General features: G+C 42.0%; 1 protein-coding gene across 5 annotated transcripts in view; it reads left to right on the top strand.

Moving 5' to 3' along the window:
* The window catches only part of LOC124118782 (HAUS augmin-like complex subunit 3), a 78541-nt gene that overhangs the window by 32329 nt on the left and 21616 nt on the right, over positions 1-24596 (top strand). For all 5 annotated transcript variants that reach the window (XM_048399782.1, XM_048399781.1, XM_048399786.1 and 2 more), the window contains 2 exons: positions 20207-20390; positions 23960-24112. In XM_048399782.1, coding sequence (XP_048255739.1) covers positions 20207-20390; positions 23960-24112 — 337 coding nt within the window. The remainder of the gene's footprint in view (positions 1-20206; positions 20391-23959; positions 24113-24596) is intronic.

The raw sequence follows: 24596 nt of genomic DNA on the forward strand, positions 1-24596 counted from the left end.
TTTTTTTTATCTCCCTTTATTAAGCATTCCAAATAATGAAATGAACACTCCCGGACGAGACCCCAATTTGTTAAGTGTGGATCCACTAAACCGTTTCCATACATAACAAGGAGAGATCACACAACAATTTAAAAATAATTTAATACTGGCAGTCTAATCAAGATTCATATTATTTACAAACAGCAAAAGCAAGTATCAATCACAATAAAAACAGTCTTACTTTATGATGAAAAATCACATCATTTCCAAACAAGATCCAGTGAATGTTTCGTGTAATCCATAATACACCATAGTTCACAAATTGCTGACATGGCATACACAATTAAAGTTTAACATCTTGCCGACATGGCATGTCAGTTAACACCTCCAACCCGACCTGGGAACTGACCACTTTGTCTACCCGTTGAGCAATAGCCAAGCCACAATTGCATAACATCAGCCTTAACTTGGCTGTGAGCTTACCAGGGCTTACATATAGACAATGTGAAGTGAAGTGTGTAATTGGTCAGTGTTGATCACTGGCATTCTGTACACAAGCAACATAATATATGAAAAGGTAGGAATATACATTTCATGATAACAAAGTACATTTAATATATTCTACATATACGTATAGTAAATATACATGTATAATGGATTCTCATAACAATTGTGTCAGTGTACTGTGTGTACATGGTTCAGGAAGTCCTGATTGTGTCAGTATACTGTGTGTACATGGTTCAGGAAGTCCTGATTGTGTCAGTGTACTGTGTGTACATGGTTCAGGAAGTCCTGATTGTGTCAGTATACAGTGTGTACATGGTTAAGGAAGTCATGATTGTGTCAGTATACTGTGTGTACATGGTTCAGGAAGTCCTGATTGTGTCAGTATACAGTGTGTATATGGTTAAGGAAGTCATGATTGTGTCAGTATAAAGTGTGTATATGGTTAAGGAAGTCCTGATTGTGTCAGTATACAGTGTGTACATGGTTCAGGAAGTCCTGATTGTGTCAGTATACAGTGTGTATATGGTTCAGGAAGTCATGATTGTGTGAGTGTACTGTGTGTACATGGTTCAGGAAGTCATGATTGTGTCAGTATACAGTGTGTACATGGTTCAGGAAGTCCTGATTGTGTGAGTGTACTGTGTGTTCATGGTTCAGGAAGTCCTGATTGTGTCAGTGTACTGTGTGTACATGGTTCAGGAAGTCCTGATTGTGTTAGTATACAGTGTGTATATGGTTCAGGAAGTCATGATTGTGTCAGCATACAGTGTGTACATGGTTCAGGAAGTCCTGATTGTGTCAGTATACAGTGTGTATATGGTTCAGGAAGGCCTGATTGTGTTAGTGTACAGTGTGTACATGGATCAGGAAGTCATTATTGTGTCAGTGTACTGTGTGTTTATGGTTCAGGAAGTCATAATTGTGTCAGTATACTGTGTGTACATGGTTCAGGAAGTCATGATTGTGTCAGTGTACTGTGTGTATATGGTTCAGGAAGTCCTGATTGTGTCAGTGTACTGTGTGAACATGGTTCAGGAAGTCCTGATTGTGTCAGTGTACTGTGTGAACATGGTTGAGGAAGTCCTGATTGTGTCAGTGTACAGTGTGTACATGGTTCAGGAAGTCCTGATTGTGTCAGTATACTGTGTGAACATGGTTCAGGAAGTCATGATTGTGTCAGTGTACTGTGTGTACATGGTTCAGGAAGTCCTGATTGTGTCAGTGTACTGTGTGAACATGGTTCAGGAAGTCCTGATTGTGTCAGTGTACTGTGTGAACATGGTTCAGGAAGTCCTGATTGTGTCAGTATACAGTGTGTACATGGTTCAGGAAGTCATGATTGTGTCAGTATACAGTGTGTACATGGTTCAGGAAGTCCTGATTGTGTCAGTATACAGTGTGTACATGGTTCAGGAAGTCCTGATTGTGTCAGTATACTGTGTGAACATGGTTCAGGAAGTCATGATTGTGTCAGTGTACAGTGTGTATATGGTTCAGGAAGTCCTGATTGTGTCAGTATACAGTGTGTACATGGTTCAGGAAGTCCTGATTGTGTCAGTGTACAGTGTGTACATGGTTCAGGAAGTCCTGATTGTGTCAGTATACAGTGTGTACATGGTTCAGGAAGTCCTGATTGTGTCAGTATACAGTGTGTACATGGTTCAGGAAGTCATGATTGTGTCAGTGTACAGTGTGTATATGGTTCAGGAAGTCATGATTGTGTCAGTATACAGTGTGTACATGGTTCAGGAAGTCCTGATTGTGTCAGTGTACTGTGTGAACATGGTTCAGGAAGTCCTGATTGTGTCAGTGTACTGTGTGTACATGGTTCAGGAAGTCCTGATTGTGTCAGTTTACTGTGTGTACATGTTTCAGGAAGTCCTGATTGTGTCAGTATACAGTGTGTACATGGTTCAGGAAGTCCTGATTGTGTCAGTATACAGTGTGTACATGGTTCAGGAAGTCATTATTGTGTCAGTGTACTGTGTGTTTATGGTTCAGGAAGTCATAATTGTGTCAGTATACTGTGTGTACATGGTTCAGGAAGTCATGATTGTGTCAGTGTACTGTGTGTATATGGTTCAGGAAGTCCTGATTGTGTCAGTGTACTGTGTGAACATGGTTCAGGAAGTCCTGATTGTGTCAGTGTACTGTGTGAACATGGTTGAGGAAGTCCTGATTGTGTCAGTGTACAGTGTGTACATGGTTCAGGAAGTCCTGATTGTGTCAGTATACTGTGTGAACATGGTTCAGGAAGTCATGATTGTGTCAGTGTACTGTGTGTACATGGTTCAGGAAGTCCTGATTGTGTCAGTGTACTGTGTGAACATGGTTCAGGAAGTCCTGATTGTGTCAGTGTACTGTGTGAACATGGTTCAGGAAGTCCTGATTGTGTCAGTATACAGTGTGTACATGGTTCAGGAAGTCATGATTGTGTCAGTATACAGTGTGTACATGGTTCAGGAAGTCCTGATTGTGTCAGTATACAGTGTGTATATGGTTCAGGAAGTCCTGATTGTGTTAGTGTACAGTGTGAACATGGTTCAGGAAGTCATGATTGTGTCAGTGTACTGTGTGTACATGGTTCAGGAAGTCCTGATTGTGTCAGTATACAGTGTGTACATGATTCAGGAAGTCCTGATTGTGTCAGCATACAGTGTGTACATGGTTCAGGAAGTCCTGATTGTGTCAGTATACAGTGTGTACATGGTTCAGGAAGTCCTGATTGTGTCAGTATACAGTGTGTACATGGTTCAGGAAGTCCTGATTGTGTCAGCATACAGTGTGTACATGGTTCAGGAAGTCCTGATTGTGTCAGTATACGGTGTGTATATGGTTCAGGAAGTCCTGATTGTGTTAGTGTACAGTGTGTACATGGTTCAGGAAGTCCTGATTGTGTCAGTATACTGTGTGTACATGGTTCAGGAAGTCCTGATTGTGTCAGTATACTGTGTGTACATGGTTCAGGAAGTCCTGATTGTGTCAGTATACAGTGTGTATATGGTTAAGGAAGTCCTGATTGTGTCAGTATACAGTGTGTATATGGTTAAGGAAGTCCTGATTGTGTCAGTATACAGTGTGTACATGGTTCAGGAAGTCCTGATTGTGACAGTATACAGTGTGTATATGGTTCAGGAAGTCCTGATTGTGTTAGTGTACAGTGTGTACATGGTTCAGGAAGTCCTGATTGTGTTAGTGTACAGTGTGTACATGGTTCAGGAAGTCCTGATTGTGTGAGTGTACTGTGTGTACATGGTTCAGGAAGTCCTGATTGTGTCAGTATACTGTGTGTACATGGTTCAGGAAGTCCTGATTGTGTCAGTATACAGTGTGTATATGGTTAAGGAAGTCCTGATTGTGTCAGTATAAAGTGTGTATATGGTTAAGGAAGTCCTGATTGTGTCAGTATACAGTGTGTACATGGTTCAGGAAGTCCTGATTGTGTCAGTATACAGTGTGTACATGGTTCAGGAAGTCCTGATTGTGTCAGTGTACTGTGTGTATATGGTTCAGGAAGTCCTGATTGTGTCAGTGTACTGTGTGTACATGGTTCAGGAAGTCATTTTGTGTCAGTGTACTGTGTGAACATGGTTCAGGAAGTCATGATTGTGTCAGTGTACTGTGTGTACATGGTTCAGGAAGTCCTGATTGTGTCAGTATACAGTGTGTACATGGTTCAGGAAGTCATGATTGTGTCAGTGTACTGTGTGAACATGGTTCAGGAAGTCATGATTGTGTCAGTATACAGTGTGTACATGGTTCAGGAAGTCCTGATTGTGTCAGTATACAGTGTGTACATGGTTCAGGAAGTCCTGATTGTGTCAGTATACTGTGTGTACATGGTTCAGGAAGTCCTGATTGTGTCAGTATACAGTGTGTACATGGTTCAGGAAGTCCTGATTGTGTCAGTATACAGTGTGTACATGGTTCAGGAAGTCCTGATTGTGTCAGCATACAGTGTGTACATGGTTCAGGAAGTCCTGATTGTGTCAGTATACAGTGTGTATATGGTTCAGGAAGTCCTGATTGTGTTAGTGTACAGTGTGAACATGGTTCAGGAAGTCATGATTGTGTCAGTGTACTGTGTGTACATGGTTCAGGAAGTCCTGATTGTGTCAGTATACAGTGTGTACATGATTCAGGAAGTCCTGATTGTGTCAGCATACAGTGTGTACATGGTTCAGGAAGTCCTGATTGTGTCAGTATACAGTGTGTACATGGTTCAGGAAGTCCTGATTGTGTCAGTATACAGTGTGTACATGGTTCAGGAAGTCCTGATTGTGTCAGCATACAGTGTGTATATGGTTCAGGAAGTCCTGATTGTGTCAGTATACGGTGTGTATATGGTTCAGGAAGTCCTGATTGTGTTAGTGTACAGTGTGTACATGGTTCAGGAAGTCCTGATTGTGTCAGTATACTGTGTGTACATGGTTCAGGAAGTCCTGATTGTGTCAGTATACTGTGTGTACATGGTTCAGGAAGTCCTGATTGTGTCAGTATACAGTGTGTATATGGTTAAGGAAGTCCTGATTGTGTCAGTATACAGTGTGTATATGGTTAAGGAAGTCCTGATTGTGTCAGTATACAGTGTGTACATGGTTCAGGAAGTCCTGATTGTGTCAGTATACAGTGTGTATATGGTTCAGGAAGTCCTGATTGTGTTAGTGTACAGTGTGTACATGGTTCAGGAAGTCCTGATTGTGTTAGTGTACAGTGTGTACATGGTTCAGGAAGTCCTGATTGTGTGAGTGTACTGTGTGTACATGGTTCAGGAAGTCCTGATTGTGTCAGTATACTGTGTGTACATGGTTCAGGAAGTCCTGATTGTGTCAGTATACAGTGTGTATATGGTTAAGGAAGTCCTGATTGTGTCAGTATAAAGTGTGTATATGGTTAAGGAAGTCCTGATTGTGTCAGTATACAGTGTGTACATGGTTCAGGAAGTCCTGATTGTGTCAGTATACAGTGTGTACATGGTTCAGGAAGTCCTGATTGTGTCAGTGTACTGTGTGTATATGGTTCAGGAAGTCCTGATTGTGTCAGTGTACTGTGTGTACATGGTTCAGGAAGTCATTTTGTGTCAGTGTACTGTGTGAACATGGTTCAGGAAGTCATGATTGTGTCAGTGTACTGTGTGTACATGGTTCAGGAAGTCATGATTGTGTCAGTATACAGTGTGTACATGGTTCAGGAAGTCATGATTGTGTCAGTGTACTGTGTGAACATGGTTCAGGAAGTCATGATTGTGTCAGTATACAGTGTGTACATGGTTCAGGAAGTCCTGATTGTGTCAGTATACAGTGTGTACATGGTTCAGGAAGTCCTGATTGTGTCAGTATACTGTGTGTACATGGTTCAGGAAGTCCTGATTGTGTCAGTATACAGTGTGTACATGGTTCAGGAAATCCTGATTGTGTCAGTGTACAGTGTGTACATGGTTCAGGAAGTCCTGATTGTGTCAGTGTACTGTGTGAACATGGTTCAGGAAGTCATGATTGTGTCAGTATACAGTGTGTACATGGTTCAGGAAGTCATGATTGTGTCAGTATACAGTGTGTACATGGTTCAGGAAGTCATGATTGTGTCAGTGTACTGTGTGTTCATGGTTCAGGAAGTCCTGATTGTGTCAGTATACAGTGTGTACATGGTTCAGGAAGTCCTGATTGTGTCAGTGTACTGTGTGAACATGGTTCAGGAAGTCCTGATTGTGTCAGTGTACTGTGTGTATATGGTTCAGGAAGTCCTGATTGTGTCAGTGTACTGTGTGAACATGGTTCAGGAAGTCCTGATTGTGTCAGTGTACTGTGTGAACATGGTTCAGGAAGTCCTGATTTTGTCAGCATACAGTGTGTACATGGTTCAGGAAGTCCTGATTGTGTCAGTATACAGTGTGTATATGGTTCAGGAAGTCCTGATTGTGTTAGTGTACAGTGTGTACATGGTTCAGGAAGTCCTGATTGTGTCAGTATACTGTGTGTACATGGTTCAGGAAGTCCTGATTGTGTCAGTATACAGTGTGTATATGGTTAAGGAAGTCCTGATTGTGTCAGTATACAGTGTGTATATGGTTAAGGAAGTCCTGATTGTGTCAGTATACAGTGTGTACATGGTTCAGGAAGTCCTGATTGTGTCAGTATACAGTGTGTACATGGTTCAGGAAGTCCTGATTGTGTCAGTGTACTGTGTGTATATGGTTCAGGAAGTCATGATTGTGTCAGTGTACTGTGTGTACATGGTTCAGGAAGTCATTATTGTGTCAGTATACAGTGTGTACATGGTTCAGGAAGTCATGATTGTGTGAGTGTACTGTGTCTACATGGTTCAGGAAGTCATGATTGTGTCAGTATACAGTGTGTACATGGTTCAGGAAGTCATGATTGTGTCAGTGTACTGTGTGTACATGGTTCAGGAAGACATGATTGTGTCAGTGTACTGTGTGAACATGGTTCAGGAAGTCATGATTGTGTCAGTATACAGTGTGTACATGGTTCAGGAAGTCCTGATTGTGTCAGTATACAGTGTGTACATGGTTCAGGAAGTCCTGATTGTGTCAGTGTACTGTGTGAACATGGTTCAGGAAGTCATGATTGTGTCAGTATTCAGTGTGTACATGGTTCAGGAAGTCATGATTGTGTCAGTATACAGTGTGTACATGGTTCAGGAAGTCATGATTGTGTCAGTGTACTGTGTGTACATGGTTGAGGAAGTCATGATTGTGTCAGTGTACTGTGTGAACATGGTTCAGGAAGTCATGATTGTGTCAGTATACAGTGTGTACATGGTTCAGGATGTCATGATTGTGTCAGTATACAGTGTGTACATGGTTCAGGAAGTCATGATTGTGTCAGTATACAGTGTGTACATGGTTCAGGAAGTCCTGATTGTGTCAGTATACAGTGTGTACATGGTTCAGGAAGTCCTGATTGTGTCAGTATACAGTGTGTACATGGTTCAGGAAGTCCTGATTGTGTCAGCATACAGTGTGTACATGGTTCAGGAAGTCCTGATTGTGTCAGTATACAGTGTGTATATGGTTCAGGAAGTCCTGATTGGGTTAGTGTACAGTGTGTACATGGTTCAGGAAGTCATGATTGTGTCAGTGTACTGTGTGTACATGGTTCAGGAAGTCCTGATTGTGTCAGTATACAGTGTGTACATGATTCAGGAAGTCCTGATTGTGTCAGCATACAGTGTGTACATGGTTCAGGAAGTCCTGATTGTGTCAGTATACAGTGTGTACATGGTTCAGGAAGTCCTGATTGTGTCAGTATACAGTGTGTACATGGTTCAGGAAGTCCTTATTGTGTCAGCATACAGTGTGTACATGGTTCAGGAAGTCCTGATTGTGTCAGTATACGGTGTGTATATGGTTCAGGAAGTCCTGATTGTGTCAGTATACGGTGTGTATATGGTTCAGGAAGTCCTGATTGTGTTAGTGTACAGTGTGTACATGGTTCAGGAAGTCCTGATTGTGTCAGTATACTGTGTGTACATGGTTCAGGAAGTCCTGATTGTGTCAGTATACAGTGTGTATATGGTTAAGGAAGTCCTGATTGTGTCAGTATACAGTGTGTATATGGTTAAGGAAGTCCTGATTGTGTCAGTATACAGTGTGTATATGGTTAAGGAAGTCCTGATTGTGTCAGTATACAGTGTGTACATGGTTCAGGAAGTCCTGATTGTGTCAGTATACAGTGTGTATATGGTTCAGGAAGTCCTGATTGTGTTAGTGTACAGTGTGTACATGGTTCAGGAAGTCCTGATTGTGTTAGTGTACAGTGTGTACATGGTTCAGGAAGTCCTGATTGTGTGAGTGTACTGTGTGTACATGGTTCAGGAAGTCCTGATTGTGTCAGTATACTGTGTGTACATGGTTCAGGAAGTCCTGATTGTGTCAGTATACAGTGTGTATATGGTTAAGGAAGTCCTGATTGTGTCAGTATAAAGTGTGTATATGGTTAAGGAAGTCCTGATTGTGTCAGTATACAGTGTGTACATGGTTCAGGAAGTCCTGATTGTGTCAGTATACAGTGTGTACATGGTTCAGGAAGTCCTGATTGTGTCAGTGTACTGTGTGTATATGGTTCAGGAAGTCCTGATTGTGTCAGTGTACTGTGTGTACATGGTTCAGGAAGTCATTATTGTGTCAGTGTACTGTGTGAACATGGTTCAGGAAGTCATGATTGTGTCAGTGTACTGTGTGTACATGGTTCAGGAAGTCATGATTGTGTCAGTATACAGTGTGTACATGGTTCAGGAAGTCATGATTGTGTCAGTGTACTGTGTGAACATGGTTCAGGAAGTCATGATTGTGTCAGTATACAGTGTGTACATGGTTCAGGAAGTCCTGATTGTGTCAGTATACAGTGTGTACATGGTTCAGGAAGTCCTGATTGTGTCAGTATACTGTGTGTACATGGTTCAGGAAGTCCTGATTGTGTCAGTATACAGTGTGTACATGGTTCAGGAAATCCTGATTGTGTCAGTGTACAGTGTGTACATGGTTCAGGAAGTCCTGATTGTGTCAGTGTACTGTGTGAACATGGTTCAGGAAGTCATGATTGTGTCAGTATACAGTGTGTACATGGTTCAGGAAGTCATGATTGTGTCAGTATACAGTGTGTACATGGTTCAGGAAGTCATGATTGTGTCAGTGTACTGTGTGTTCATGGTTCAGGAAGTCCTGATTGTGTCAGTATACAGTGTGTACATGGTTCAGGAAGTCCTGATTGTGTCAGTGTACTGTGTGAACATGGTTCAGGAAGTCCTGATTGTGTCAGTGTACTGTGTGTATATGGTTCAGGAAGTCCTGATTGTGTCAGTGTACTGTGTGAACATGGTTCAGGAAGTCCTGATTGTGTCAGTGTACTGTGTGAACATGGTTCAGGAAGTCCTGATTTTGTCAGCATACAGTGTGTACATGGTTCAGGAAGTCCTGATTGTGTCAGTATACAGTGTGTATATGGTTCAGGAAGTCCTGATTGTGTCAGTATACTGTGTGTACATGGTTCAGGAAGTCCTGATTGTGTCAGTATACAGTGTGTATATGGTTAAGGAAGTCCTGATTGTGTCAGTATACAGTGTGTATATGGTTAAGGAAGTCCTGATTGTGTCAGTATACAGTGTGTACATGGTTCAGGAAGTCCTGATTGTGTCAGTATACAGTGTGTACATGGTTCAGGAAGTCCTGATTGTGTCAGTGTACTGTGTGTATATGGTTCAGGAAGTCCTGATTGTGTCAGTGTACTGTGTGTACATGGTTCAGGAAGTCATTATTGTGTCAGTATACTGTGTGTACATGGTTCAGGAAGTCATGATTGTGTGAGTGTACTGTGTCTACATGGTTCAGGAAGTCATGATTGTGTCAGTATACAGTGTGTACATGGTTCAGGAAGTCATGATTGTGTCAGTGTACTGTGTGTACATGGTTCAGGAAGTCATGATTGTGTCAGTGTACTGTGTGAACATGGTTCAGGAAGTCATGATTGTGTCAGTATACAGTGTGTACATGGTTCAGGAAGTCATGATTGTGTCAGTATACAGTGTGTACATGGTTCAGGAAGTCATGATTGTGTCAGTGTACTGTGTGTACATGGTTGAGGAAGTCATGATTGTGTCAGTGTACTGTGTGAACATGGTTCAGGAAGTCGTGATTGTGTCAGTATACAGTGTGTACATGGTTCAGGAAGTCATGATTGTGTCAGTATACAGTGTGTACATGGTTCAGGAAGTCATGATTGTGTCAGTATACAGTGTGTACATGGTTCAGGAAGTCATGATTGTGTCAGTATACAGTGTGTACATGGTTCAGGAAGTCATGATTGTGTCAGTATACAGTGTGTACATGGTTCAGGAAGTCCTGATTGTGTCAGTATACAGTGTGTACATGGTTCAGGAAGTCCTGATTGTGTCAGTATACAGTGTGTACATGGTTCAGGAAGTCATGATTGTGTCAGTATACAGTGTGTACATGGTTCAGGAAGTCATGATTGTGTCAGTATACAGTGTGTACATGGTTCAGGAAGTCCTGATTGTGTCAGTATACAGTGTGTACATGGTTCAGGAAGTCCTGATTGTGTCAGCATACAGTGTGTACATGGTTCAGGAAGTCATGATTGTGTCAGTATACAGTGTGTACATGGTTCAGGAAATCCTGATTGTGTCAGCATACAGTGTGTACATGGTTCAGGAAGTCATGATTGTGTCAGTGTACTGTGTGTACATGGTTCAGGAAGTCCTGATTGTGTCAGTATACAGTGTGTACATGATTCAGGAAGTCCTGATTGTGTCAGCATACAGTGTGTACATGGTTCAGGAAGTCCTGATTGTGTCAGTATACAGTGTGTACATGGTTCAGGAAGTCCTGATTGTGTCAGTATACAGTGTGTACATGGTTCAGGAAGTCCTGATTGTGTCAGCATACAGTGTGTACATGGTTCAGGAAGTCCTGATTGTGTCAGTATACAGTGTGTATATGGTTCAGGAAGTCCTGATTGTGTTAGTGTACAGTGTGAACATGGTTCAGGAAGTCATGATTGTGTCAGTGTACTGTGTGTACATGGTTCAGGAAGTCCTGATTGTGTCAGTATACAGTGTGTACATGATTCAGGAAGTCCTGATTGTGTCAGCATACAGTGTGTACATGGTTCAGGAAGTCCTGATTGTGTCAGTATACAGTGTGTACATGGTTCAGGAAGTCCTGATTGTGTCAGTATACAGTGTGTACATGGTTCAGGAAGTCCTGATTGTGTCAGCATACAGTGTGTACATGGTTCAGGAAGTCCTGATTGTGTCAGTATACGGTGTGTATATGGTTCAGGAAGTCCTGATTGTGTTAGTGTACAGTGTGTACATGGTTCAGGAAGTCCTGATTGTGTCAGTATACTGTGTGTACATGGTTCAGGAAGTCCTGATTGTGTCAGTATACTGTGTGTACATGGTTCAGGAAGTCCTGATTGTGTCAGTATACAGTGTGTATATGGTTAAGGAAGTCCTGATTGTGTCAGTATACAGTGTGTATATGGTTAAGGAAGTCCTGATTGTGTCAGTATACAGTGTGTACATGGTTCAGGAAGTCCTGATTGTGACAGTATACAGTGTGTATATGGTTCAGGAAGTCCTGATTGTGTTAGTGTACAGTGTGTACATGGTTCAGGAAGTCCTGATTGTGTTAGTGTACAGTGTGTACATGGTTCAGGAAGTCCTGATTGTGTGAGTGTACTGTGTGTACATGGTTCAGGAAGTCCTGATTGTGTCAGTATACTGTGTGTACATGGTTCAGGAAGTCCTGATTGTGTCAGTATACAGTGTGTATATGGTTAAGGAAGTCCTGATTGTGTCAGTATAAAGTGTGTATATGGTTAAGGAAGTCCTGATTGTGTCAGTATACAGTGTGTACATGGTTCAGGAAGTCCTGATTGTGTCAGTATACAGTGTGTACATGGTTCAGGAAGTCCTGATTGTGTCAGTGTACTGTGTGTATATGGTTCAGGAAGTCCTGATTGTGTCAGTGTACTGTGTGTACATGGTTCAGGAAGTCATTTTGTGTCAGTGTACTGTGTGAACATGGTTCAGGAAGTCATGATTGTGTCAGTGTACTGTGTGTACATGGTTCAGGAAGTCCTGATTGTGTCAGTATACAGTGTGTACATGGTTCAGGAAGTCATGATTGTGTCAGTGTACTGTGTGAACATGGTTCAGGAAGTCATGATTGTGTCAGTATACAGTGTGTACATGGTTCAGGAAGTCCTGATTGTGTCAGTATACAGTGTGTACATGGTTCAGGAAGTCCTGATTGTGTCAGTATACTGTGTGTACATGGTTCAGGAAGTCCTGATTGTGTCAGTATACAGTGTGTACATGGTTCAGGAAGTCCTGATTGTGTCAGTATACAGTGTGTACATGGTTCAGGAAGTCCTGATTGTGTCAGCATACAGTGTGTACATGGTTCAGGAAGTCCTGATTGTGTCAGTATACAGTGTGTATATGGTTCAGGAAGTCCTGATTGTGTTAGTGTACAGTGTGAACATGGTTCAGGAAGTCATGATTGTGTCAGTGTACTGTGTGTACATGGTTCAGGAAGTCCTGATTGTGTCAGTATACAGTGTGTACATGATTCAGGAAGTCCTGATTGTGTCAGCATACAGTGTGTACATGGTTCAGGAAGTCCTGATTGTGTCAGTATACAGTGTGTACATGGTTCAGGAAGTCCTGATTGTGTCAGTATACAGTGTGTACATGGTTCAGGAAGTCCTGATTGTGTCAGCATACAGTGTGTACATGGTTCAGGAAGTCCTGATTGTGTCAGTATACGGTGTGTATATGGTTCAGGAAGTCCTGATTGTGTTAGTGTACAGTGTGTACATGGTTCAGGAAGTCCTGATTGTGTCAGTATACTGTGTGTACATGGTTCAGGAAGTCCTGATTGTGTCAGTATACTGTGTGTACATGGTTCAGGAAGTCCTGATTGTGTCAGTATACAGTGTGTATATGGTTAAGGAAGTCCTGATTGTGTCAGTATACAGTGTGTATATGGTTAAGGAAGTCCTGATTGTGTCAGTATACAGTGTGTACATGGTTCAGGAAGTCCTGATTGTGTCAGTATACAGTGTGTATATGGTTCAGGAAGTCCTGATTGTGTTAGTGTACAGTGTGTACATGGTTCAGGAAGTCCTGATTGTGTTAGTGTACAGTGTGTACATGGTTCAGGAAGTCCTGATTGTGTGAGTGTACTGTGTGTACATGGTTCAGGAAGTCCTGATTGTGTCAGTATACTGTGTGTACATGGTTCAGGAAGTCCTGATTGTGTCAGTATACAGTGTGTATATGGTTAAGGAAGTCCTGATTGTGTCAGTATAAAGTGTGTATATGGTTAAGGAAGTCCTGATTGTGTCAGTATACAGTGTGTACATGGTTCAGGAAGTCCTGATTGTGTCAGTATACAGTGTGTACATGGTTCAGGAAGTCCTGATTGTGTCAGTGTACTGTGTGTATATGGTTCAGGAAGTCCTGATTGTGTCAGTGTACTGTGTGTACATGGTTCAGGAAGTCATTTTGTGTCAGTGTACTGTGTGAACATGGTTCAGGAAGTCATGATTGTGTCAGTGTACTGTGTGTACATGGTTCAGGAAGTCATGATTGTGTCAGTATACAGTGTGTACATGGTTCAGGAAGTCATGATTGTGTCAGTGTACTGTGTGAACATGGTTCAGGAAGTCATGATTGTGTCAGTATACAGTGTGTACATGGTTCAGGAAGTCCTGATTGTGTCAGTATACAGTGTGTACATGGTTCAGGAAGTCCTGATTGTGTCAGTATACTGTGTGTACATGGTTCAGGAAGTCCTGATTGTGTCAGTATACAGTGTGTACATGGTTCAGGAAATCCTGATTGTGTCAGTGTACAGTGTGTACATGGTTCAGGAAGTCCTGATTGTGTCAGTGTACTGTGTGAACATGGTTCAGGAAGTCATGATTGTGTCAGTATACAGTGTGTACATGGTTCAGGAAGTCATGATTGTGTCAGTATACAGTGTGTACATGGTTCAGGAAGTCATGATTGTGTCAGTGTACTGTGTGTTCATGGTTCAGGAAGTCCTGATTGTGTCAGTATACAGTGTGTACATGGTTCAGGAAGTCCTGATTGTGTCAGTGTACTGTGTGAACATGGTTCAGGAAGTCCTGATTGTGTCAGTGTACTGTGTGTATATGGTTCAGGAAGTCCTGATTGTGTCAGTGTACTGTGTGAACATGGTTCAGGAAGTCCTGATTGTGTCAGTGTACTGTGTGAACATGGTTCAGGAAGTCCTGATTTTGTCAGCATACAGTGTGTACATGGTTCAGGAAGTCCTGATTGTGTCAGTATACAGTGTGTATATGGTTCAGGAAGTCCTGATTGTGTTAGTGTACAGTGTGTACATGGTTCAGGAAGTCCTGATTGTGTCAGTATACTGTGTGTACATGGTTCAGGAAGTCCTGATTGTGTCAGTATACAGTGTGTATATGGTTAAGGAAGTCCTGATTGTGTCAGTATACAGTGTGTATATGGTTAAGGAAGTCCTGATTGTGTCAGTATACAGTGTGTACATGGTTCAGGAAGTCCTGATTGTGTCAGTATACAGTGTGTACATGGTTCAGGAAGTCCTGATTGTGTCAGTGTACTGTGTGTATATGGTTCAGGAAGTCATGATTGTGTCAGTGTACTGTGTGTACATGGTTCAGGAAGTCATTATTGTGTCAGTATACAGTGTGTACATGGTTCAGGAAGTCATGATTGTGTGAGTGTACTGTGTCTACATGGTTCAGGAAGTCATGATTGTGTCAGTATACAGTGTGTACATGGTTCAGGAAGTCATGATTGTGTCAGTGTACTGTGTGTACATGGTTCAGGAAGTCATGATTGTGTCAGTGTACTGTGTGAACATGGTTCAGGAAGTCATGATTGTGTCAGTATACAGTGTGTACATGGTTCAGGAAGTCCTGATTGTGTCAGTATACAGTGTGTACATGGTTCAGGAAGTCCTGATTGTGTCAGTGTACTGTGTGAACATGGTTCAGGAAGTCATGATTGTGTCAGTATTCAGTGTGTACATGGTTCAGGAAGTCATGATTGTGTCAGTATACAGTGTGTACATGGTTCAGGAAGTCATGATTGTGTCAGTGTACTGTGTGTACATGGTTGAGGAAGTCATGATTGTGTCAGTGTACTGTGTGAACATGGTTCAGGAAGTCATGATTGTGTCAGTATACAGTGTGTACATGGTTCAGGAAGTCATGATTGTGTCAGTATACAGTGTGTACATGGTTCAGGAAGTCATGATTGTGTCAGTATACAGTGTGTACATGGTTCAGGAAGTCCTGATTGTGTCAGTATACAGTGTGTACATGGTTCAGGAAGTCCTGATTGTGTCAGTATACAGTGTGTACATGGTTCAGGAAGTCCTGATTGTGTCAGCATACAGTGTGTACATGGTTCAGGAAGTCCTGATTGTGTCAGTATACAGTGTGTATATGGTTCAGGAAGTCCTGATTGGGTTAGTGTACAGTGTGTACATGGTTCAGGAAGTCATGATTGTGTCAGTGTACTGTGTGTACATGGTTCAGGAAGTCCTGATTGTGTCAGTATACAGTGTGTACATGATTCAGGAAGTCCTGATTGTGTCAGCATACAGTGTGTACATGGTTCAGGAAGTCCTGATTGTGTCAGTATACAGTGTGTACATGGTTCAGGAAGTCCTGATTGTGTCAGTATACAGTGTGTACATGGTTCAGGAAGTCCTGATTGTGTCAGCATACAGTGTGTACATGGTTCAGGAAGTCCTGATTGTGTCAGTATACGGTGTGTATATGGTTCAGGAAGTCCTGATTGTGTCAGTATACGGTCTGTATATGGTTCAGGAAGTCCTGATTGTGTTAGTGTACAGTGTGTACATGGTTCAGGAAGTCCTGATTGTGTCAGTATACTGTGTGTACATGGTTCAGGAAGTCCTGATTGTGTCAGTATACAGTGTGTATATGGTTAAGGAAGTCCTGATTGTGTCAGTATACAGTGTGTATATGGTTAAGGAAGTCCTGATTGTGTCAGTATACAGTGTGTATATGGTTAAGGAAGTCCTGATTGTGTCAGTATACAGTGTGTACATGGTTCAGGAAGTCCTGATTGTGTCAGTATACAGTGTGTATATGGTTCAGGAAGTCCTGATTGTGTTAGTGTACAGTGTGTACATGGTTCAGGAAGTCCTGATTGTGTCAGTATACAGTGTGTATATGGTTAAGGAAGTCCTGATTGTGTCAGTATAAAGTGTGTATATGGTTAAGGAAGTCCTGATTGTGTCAGTATACAGTGTGTACATGGTTCAGGAAGTCCTGATTGTGTCAGTATACAGTGTGTACATGGTTCAGGAAGTCCTGATTGTGTCAGTGTACTGTGTGTATATGGTTCAGGAAGTCCTGATTGTGTCAGTGTACTGTGTGTACATGGTTCAGGAAGTCATTATTGTGTCAGTGTACTGTGTGAACATGGTTCAGGAAGTCATGATTGTGTCAGTGTACTGTGTGTACATGGTTCAGGAAGTCATGATTGTGTCAGTATACAGTGTGTACATGGTTCAGGAAGTCATGATTGTGTCAGTGTACTGTGTGAACATGGTTCAGGAAGTCATGATTGTGTCAGTATACAGTGTGTACATGGTTCAGGAAGTCCTGATTGTGTCAGTATACAGTGTGTACATGGTTCAGGAAGTCCTGATTGTGTCAGTATACTGTGTGTACATGGTTCAGGAAGTCCTGATTGTGTCAGTATACAGTGTGTACATGGTTCAGGAAATCCTGATTGTGTCAGTGTACAGTGTGTACATGGTTCAGGAAGTCCTGATTGTGTCAGTGTACTGTGTGAACATGGTTCAGGAAGTCATGATTGTGTCAGTATACAGTGTGTACATGGTTCAGGAAGTCATGATTGTGTCAGTATACAGTGTGTACATGGTTCAGGAAGTCATGATTGTGTCAGTGTACTGTGTGTTCATGGTTCAGGAAGTCCTGATTGTGTCAGTATACAGTGTGTACATGGTTCAGGAAGTCCTGATTGTGTCAGTGTACTGTGTGAACATGGTTCAGGAAGTCCTGATTGTGTCAGTGTACTGTGTGTATATGGTTCAGGAAGTCCTGATTGTGTCAGTGTACTGTGTGAACATGGTTCAGGAAGTCCTGATTGTGTCAGTGTACTGTGTGAACATGGTTCAGGAAGTCCTGATTTTGTCAGCATACAGTGTGTACATGGTTCAGGAAGTCCTGATTGTGTCAGTATACAGTGTGTATATGGTTCAGGAAGTCCTGATTGTGTCAGTATACTGTGTGTACATGGTTCAGGAAGTCCTGATTGTGTCAGTATACAGTGTGTATATGGTTAAGGAAGTCCTGATTGTGTCAGTATACAGTGTGTATATGGTTAAGGAAGTCCTGATTGTGTCAGTATACAGTGTGTACATGGTTCAGGAAGTCCTGATTGTGTCAGTATACAGTGTGTACATGGTTCAGGAAGTCCTGATTGTGTCAGTGTACTGTGTGTATATGGTTCAGGAAGTCCTGATTGTGTCAGTGTACTGTGTGTACATGGTTCAGGAAGTCATTATTGTGTCAGTATACTGTGTGTACATGGTTCAGGAAGTCATGATTGTGTGAGTGTACTGTGTCTACATGGTTCAGGAAGTCATGATTGTGTCAGTATACAGTGTGTACATGGTTCAGGAAGTCATGATTGTGTCAGTGTACTGTGTGTACATGGTTCAGGAAGTCATGATTGTGTCAGTGTACTGTGTGAACATGGTTCAGGAAGTCATGATTGTGTCAGTATACAGTGTGTACATGGTTCAGGAAGTCATGATTGTGTCAGTATACAGTGTGTACATGGTTCAGGAAGTCATGATTGTGTCAGTGTACTGTGTGTACATGGTTGAGGAAGTCATGATTGTGTCAGTGTACTGTGTGAACATGGTTCAGGAAGTCGTGATTGTGTCAGTATACAGTGTGTACATGGTTCAGGAAGTCATGATTGTGTCAGTATACAGTGTGTACATGGTTCAGGAAGTCATGATTGTGTCAGTATACAGTGTGTACATGGTTCAGGAAGTCATGATTGTGTCAGTATACAGTGTGTACATGGTTCAGGAAGTCATGATTGTGTCAGTATACAGTGTGTACATGGTTCAGGAAGTCCTGATTGTGTCAGTATACAGTGTGTACATGGTTCAGGAAGTCCTGATTGTGTCAGTATACAGTGTGTACATGGTTCAGGAAGTCATGATTGTGTCAGTATACAGTGTGTACATGGTTCAGGAAGTCCTGATTGTGTCAGTATACAGTGTGTACATGGTTCAGGAAGTCATGATTGTGTCAGTATACAGTGTGTACATGGTTCAGGAAGTCCTGATTGTGTCAGTATACAGTGTGTATATGGTTCAGGAAGTCCTGATTGTGTTAGTGTACAGTGTGTACATGGTTCAGGAAGTCCTGATTGTGTCAGTATACAGTGTGTACATGGTTCAGGAAGTCATGATTGTGTCAGTGTACTGTGTGTACATGGTTCAGGAAGTCATGATTGTGTCAGTGTACTGTGTGAACATGGTTCAGGAAGTCATGATTGTGTCAGTATACAGTGTGTACATGGTTCAGGAAGTCATGATTGTGTCAGTATACAGTGTGTACATGGTTCAGGAAGTCCTGATTGTGTCAGTGTACTGTGTGAACATGGTTCAGGAAGTCATGATTGTGTCAGTATTCAGTGTGTACATGGTTCAGGAAGTCATGATTGTGTCAGTATACAGTGTGTACATGGTTCAGGAAGTCATGATTGTGTCAGTGTACTGTGTGTTCATGGTTCAGGAAGTCCTGATTGTGTCAGTATACAGTGTGTACATGGTTCAGGAAGTCCTGATTGTGTCAGTGTACTGTGTGAACATGGTTCAGGAAGTCCTGATTGTGTCAGTGTACTGTGTGAACATGGTTCAGGAAGTCATGATTTTGTCAGTGTACGGTGTGTACATGGTTCAGGAAGTCCTGATTGTGTCAGTGTACTGTGTGTACATGGTTCAGGAAGTCCTGATTGTGTCAGTATACAGTGTGTATATGGTTCAGGAAGTCCTGATTGTGTCAGTATACGGTGTGTACATGGTTCAGGAAGTCCTGATTGTGTCAGTGTACTGTGTGTACATGGTTCAGGAAGTCCTGATTGTGTCAGTATACAGTGTGTATATGGTTCAGGAAGTCCTGATTGTGTCAGTATACAGTGTGTACATGGTTCAGGAAGTCCTGATTGTGTCAGTATACAGTGTGTACATGGTTCAGGAAGTCCTGATTGTGTCAGTGTACTGTGTGTACATGGTTCAGGAAGTCATGATTGTGTCAGTATACTGTGTGAACATGGTTCAGGAAGTCCTGATTGTGTCAGCATACAGTGTGTACATGGTTCAGGAAGTCCTGATTGTGTCAGTGTACAGTGTGTACATGGTTCAGGAAGTCCTGATTGTGTCAGTGTACAGTGTGTACATGGTTCAGGAAGTTCTGATTGTGTCAGTGTACAGTGTGTACATGGTTCAGGAAGTCCTGATTGTGTCAGTGTACAGTGTGTATATGGTTCAGGAAGTCATGATTGTGTCAGTGTACTGTGTGAACATGGTTCAGGAAGTCATGATTGTGTCAGTATACTGTGTGTATATGGTTCAGGAAGTCATGATTGTGTCAGTGTACTGTGTGTATATGGTTCAGGAAGTTCTGATTGTGTCAGCATACAGTGTGTACATGGTTCAGGAAGTCCTGATTGTGTCAGTGTACAGTGTGTACATGGTTCAGGAAGTCCTGATTGTGTCAGTGTACAGTGTGTACATGGTTCAGGAAGTCCTGATTGTGTCAGTGTACAGTGTGTATATGGTTCAGGAAGTCATGATTGTGTCAGTGTACTGTGTGAACATGGTTCAGGAAGTCATGATTGTGTCAGTATACTGTGTGTATATGGTTCAGGAAGTCATGATTGTGTCAGTGTACTGTGTGTATATGGTTCAGGAAGTTCTGATTGTGTCAGCATACAGTGTGTACATGGTTCAGGAAGTCTGATTGTGTCAGTGTACTGTGTGTGCATGGTTCAGGAAGTCCTGATTGTGTCAGGGTACTGTGTGTACATGGTTCAGGAAGTCATGATTGTGTCAGTATACACTGTTGATGTATTTCAGGGACTCCCTTCAGGAAAGCCATATGTCTCTGAATGCAGTGAGAAGAGACCTGACCCAATTGCAGCAGACAGACATCCCTGCCCTGATCAGCAGGTCGGCCGACCTCCAGGGCACCAATATCATCACGGGCGACTACAAACTGAAACTTGCCAGACAGGGCTACTTCACATCCAACCAGGACCAGGTGGGACACGGTGGCTCACATGTGCTCATGTGTCAGCTTCTGACATGCCTTGAAATTGCACTGACAGTTATTTCTTATCCTGTTCTCCTTCACCATTTTACACATGATTGAAAGTAAAGGTCACCCAGTGCGAAGTCGACATCCCCAAAAGTATGTGTAGAATTTTTTGTACCATAAGTGTTTATGACTTTATTATTTATTATTACTGAAGCCACAGGCATAGACTTCTCTGTTTCAAGGGGGCACGGGTGGCCCAGTCGTCTAAGGCGCCGCGATTCGCTGTGCAGAGTTGCGTCCCTTGGGCACGCCAGAAACCTATGATTGTGGGTTCGAATCCCAGTTCGCCCCGATTATGTTTCTAGTTTTGTCAGCACCATACTCGTGCTCATGGGTTTCACAGAAGTGGTAAACGTCTAAGACCTGCATCACTTCGGGCTTTCCTCCCACATCAAGCTGACATGCCATGATATAACTGGAATACTGTTAAAAGTGGCATTAAACCAACTCACTCACTCTCTGTTTCAAAGTTATACTGCTTTGGCCATGTGTTTTCCCAACTGGGTTTTTCACTCAAGTATTCGGATCATAACAAGCCTCCACTGAGAGTTTGCCAGATATTTCCCTGGTGTTTCATGGTGTCACAATATATATTCTGAGGGATTGTTGAGTTTTTGTTGCTTTTCACTTCATGTTGAAGTTCTGATCCTCTTTGCCAGATCAACTTGTGACTCATCCTGTCACAATATATAGATTCTGAGTGTCTCATCCTGTCACAATATAGATTCTGAGTGTCTCATCCTGTCACATTATAGATTCTGAGTGACTCATGCTGTCACAATATAGATTCTGAGTGACTCATGCTGTCACAATATAGATTCTGAGTGACTCATGCTGTCACAATATAGATTCTGAGTGACTCATGCTGTCACAATATAGATTCTGAGTGACGCATCCTGTCACAATATAGATTCTGAGTGACTCATGCTGTCACAATATAGATTCTGAGTGACTCATGCTGTCACAATATAGATTCTGAGTGACTCATGCTGTCACAATATAGATTCTGAGTGACTCATGCTGTCACAATATAGATTCTGAGTGACGCATCCTGTCACAATATAGATTCTGAGTGTCTCATCCTGTCACAACATAGATTCTGAGTGTCTCATGCTGTCACAATATAGATTCTGAGTGTCTCATCCTGTCACAATATAGGTTCTGAGTGTCTCATCCTGTCACAATATAGATTCTGAGTGTCTCATGCTGTCACAATATAGATTCTGAGTGACTCATCCTGTCACAATATAGATTCTGAGTGACTCATGCTGTCGCAATATAGATTCTGAGTGTCTCATGCTGTCACAATATAGATTCTGAGTGACTCATCCTGTCACAATATAGATTCTGAGTGACTCATGCTGTCACAATATAGATTCTGAGTGTCTCATCCTGTCACAATATAGATTCTGAGTGTCTCATCCTGTCACAATATAGGTTCTGAGTGACTCATGCTGTCACAATATAGATTCTGAATGACTCATCCTGTCACAATATAGATTCTGAGTGTCTCATGCTGTCACAATATAGATTCTGAGTGACTCATGCTGTCACAATATAGATTCTGAGTGACTCATCCTGTCGCAATATAGATTCTGAATGTCTCATCCTGTCACAATATAGATTCTGAGTGACTCATCCTGTCACAATATAGATTCTGAGTGTCTCATCCTGTCACAATATAGATTCTAAGGGACTCATCCTGTCTCAATATAGATTCTGAGTGACTCATGCTGTCACAATATAGATTCTGAGTGACGCATCCTGTCACAATATAGATTCTGAGTGACTCATGCTGTCACAATATAGATTCTGAGTGACTCATGCTGTCACAATATAGATTCTGAGTGACTCATGCTGTCACAATATAGATTCTGAGTGACTCATGCTGTCACAATATAGATTCTGAGTGACGCATCCTGTCACAATATAGATTCTGAGTGTCTCATCCTGTCACAACATAGATTCTGAGTGTCTCATGCTGTCACAATATAGATTCTGAGTGTCTCATCCTGTCACAATATAGGTTCTGAGTGTCTCATCCTGTCACAATATAGATTCTGAGTGTCTCATGCTGTCACAATATAGATTCTGAGTGACTCATCCTGTCACAATATAGATTCTGAGTGACTCATGCTGTCGCAATATAGATTCTGAGTGTCTCATGCTGTCACAATATAGATTCTGAGTGACTCATCCTGTCACAATATAGATTCTGAGTGACTCATGCTGTCACAATATAGATTCTGAGTGTCTCATCCTGTCACAATATAGATTCTGAGTGTCTCATCCTGTCACAATATACGTTCTGAGTGACTCATGCTGTCACAATATAGATTCTGAATGACTCATCCTGTCACAATATAGATTCTGAGTGTCTCATGCTGTCACAATATAGATTCTGAGTGACTCATGCTGTCACAATATAGATTCTGAGTGACTCATCCTGTCGCAATATAGATTCTGAATGTCTCATCCTGTCACAATATAGATTCTGAGTGACTCATCCTGTCACAATATAGATTCTGAGTGTCTCATCCTGTCACAATATAGATTCTAAGGGACTCATCCTGTCTCAATATAGATTCTGAGGGACTCATGCTGTCACAATATAGATTCTGAGTGACTCATGCTGTCACAATATAGATTCTGAGTGACTCATGCTGTCACAATATAGATTCTGAGTGACTCATGCTGTCACAATATAGATTCTGAGTGTCTCATCCTGTCACAACATAGATTCTGAGTGATTCATCCTGTCGCAATATAGATTCTGAGTGTCTCATCCTGTCACAATATAGATTCTGAGTGACTCATCCTGTCACAATATAGATTCTGAGTGTCTCATCCTGTCACAATATAGATTCTGAGGGACTCAGCCTGTCACAATATAGATTCTGAGGAATTGTTGGGCTATGGTTGTTATGTGCTACAACTTGTCATGTATCAGAAGTCACACAGGTATACTTGACATGTTAGACTAAGGATGGGACAGGTGATACAGATTTAGTGAAGAGGGTGCTCGCACAGTCTAATCCAGATGTAATCTGAAGCTGGTTACCAATACCTCAAGCTGAGGACCCTGCTGCCATCTGTGGGATAAACATTGCAGTGTGTTGTGTCAGGATGAGAAATAATTTTCAATCAATTTCCACAAAAGAAGATAGATGGTGCAAACACCAGTACAGTGTGTTACATATTGTCTGCCCATTATTGTCATGATCAGGATGATGTTGTTTATCATGGTGGTGATCTGCTGGTACTCTGACATTTCTGTTTGTGACTGGAGTGACCAGAAATGTTTGTAATCACTGAAATTGATGGTGACTATTAATGGTTTTCCAAGAATGGTACAGTTCATCGTCTCCCTGAAATAGACCCACTAGCACACATAACATTATTTCTGGGAGGTCATTGGTGAAATAATTGTGAAATACCTGCAATCCTGCAGTCTCTATAAAACACTGATAATGGTGTGATCCTCTAAGAGCAATGTTGTGTTGATGTTGTAGTTGATTGATCAGCTGGTGGTGCAGCGAGCCCGCAATGAGTTCCTGACAATGGCCTATGAGATAGAATCCAGGAATCACCGTGACATTCACCGCCTGCTGACAGCGGTCAGAAGGACACTCGAGCAGAACCTGACTGACTGGAGGGAGAGACAGGTAATCCACCAGTGACAAGGACCTGACAGGAGGGAGAGACAGGTAATCCACCAGTGACAAGGACCTGACAGGAGGGAGAGAAAGGTAAGCCTCTAGTGACAAGGACCTGACAGGAGGGAGAGAAAGGTAAGCCTCTAGTGACAAGGACCTGATAGGAGGGAGAGAAAGGTAATCCACCAATGACAAGGACCTGACAGGAGGGACAGACAGGTAACCCTCTAGTGATTAGGATCTGACAGGTGGGACAGACAGGTAACCCATCAATGACTAGAACCTGACAGGATGGAGAGACAGGTAACCAACCCACCAGTGACTTGGATGCTTACTTTGATTACACAATGCCTTTCTGTTTGTTACTGTAAGTTTCATTTTGTAAAATGTTTAATGGATTTTCTCTCTTTTTTTATGAGTTTATGAAGTTGAATGTGCTCAGGTAACACTTGTTGGTTTTGTTGGAGAAATTATGGACCTCCAGTGTCTTATT

Source organism: Haliotis rufescens, unplaced genomic scaffold (genome assembly GCF_023055435.1).
Source record: "Haliotis rufescens isolate VD_foot unplaced genomic scaffold, xgHalRufe1.0.p SCAF_2, whole genome shotgun sequence".
Lineage (NCBI taxonomy): Eukaryota > Metazoa > Mollusca > Gastropoda > Lepetellida > Haliotidae > Haliotis > Haliotis rufescens.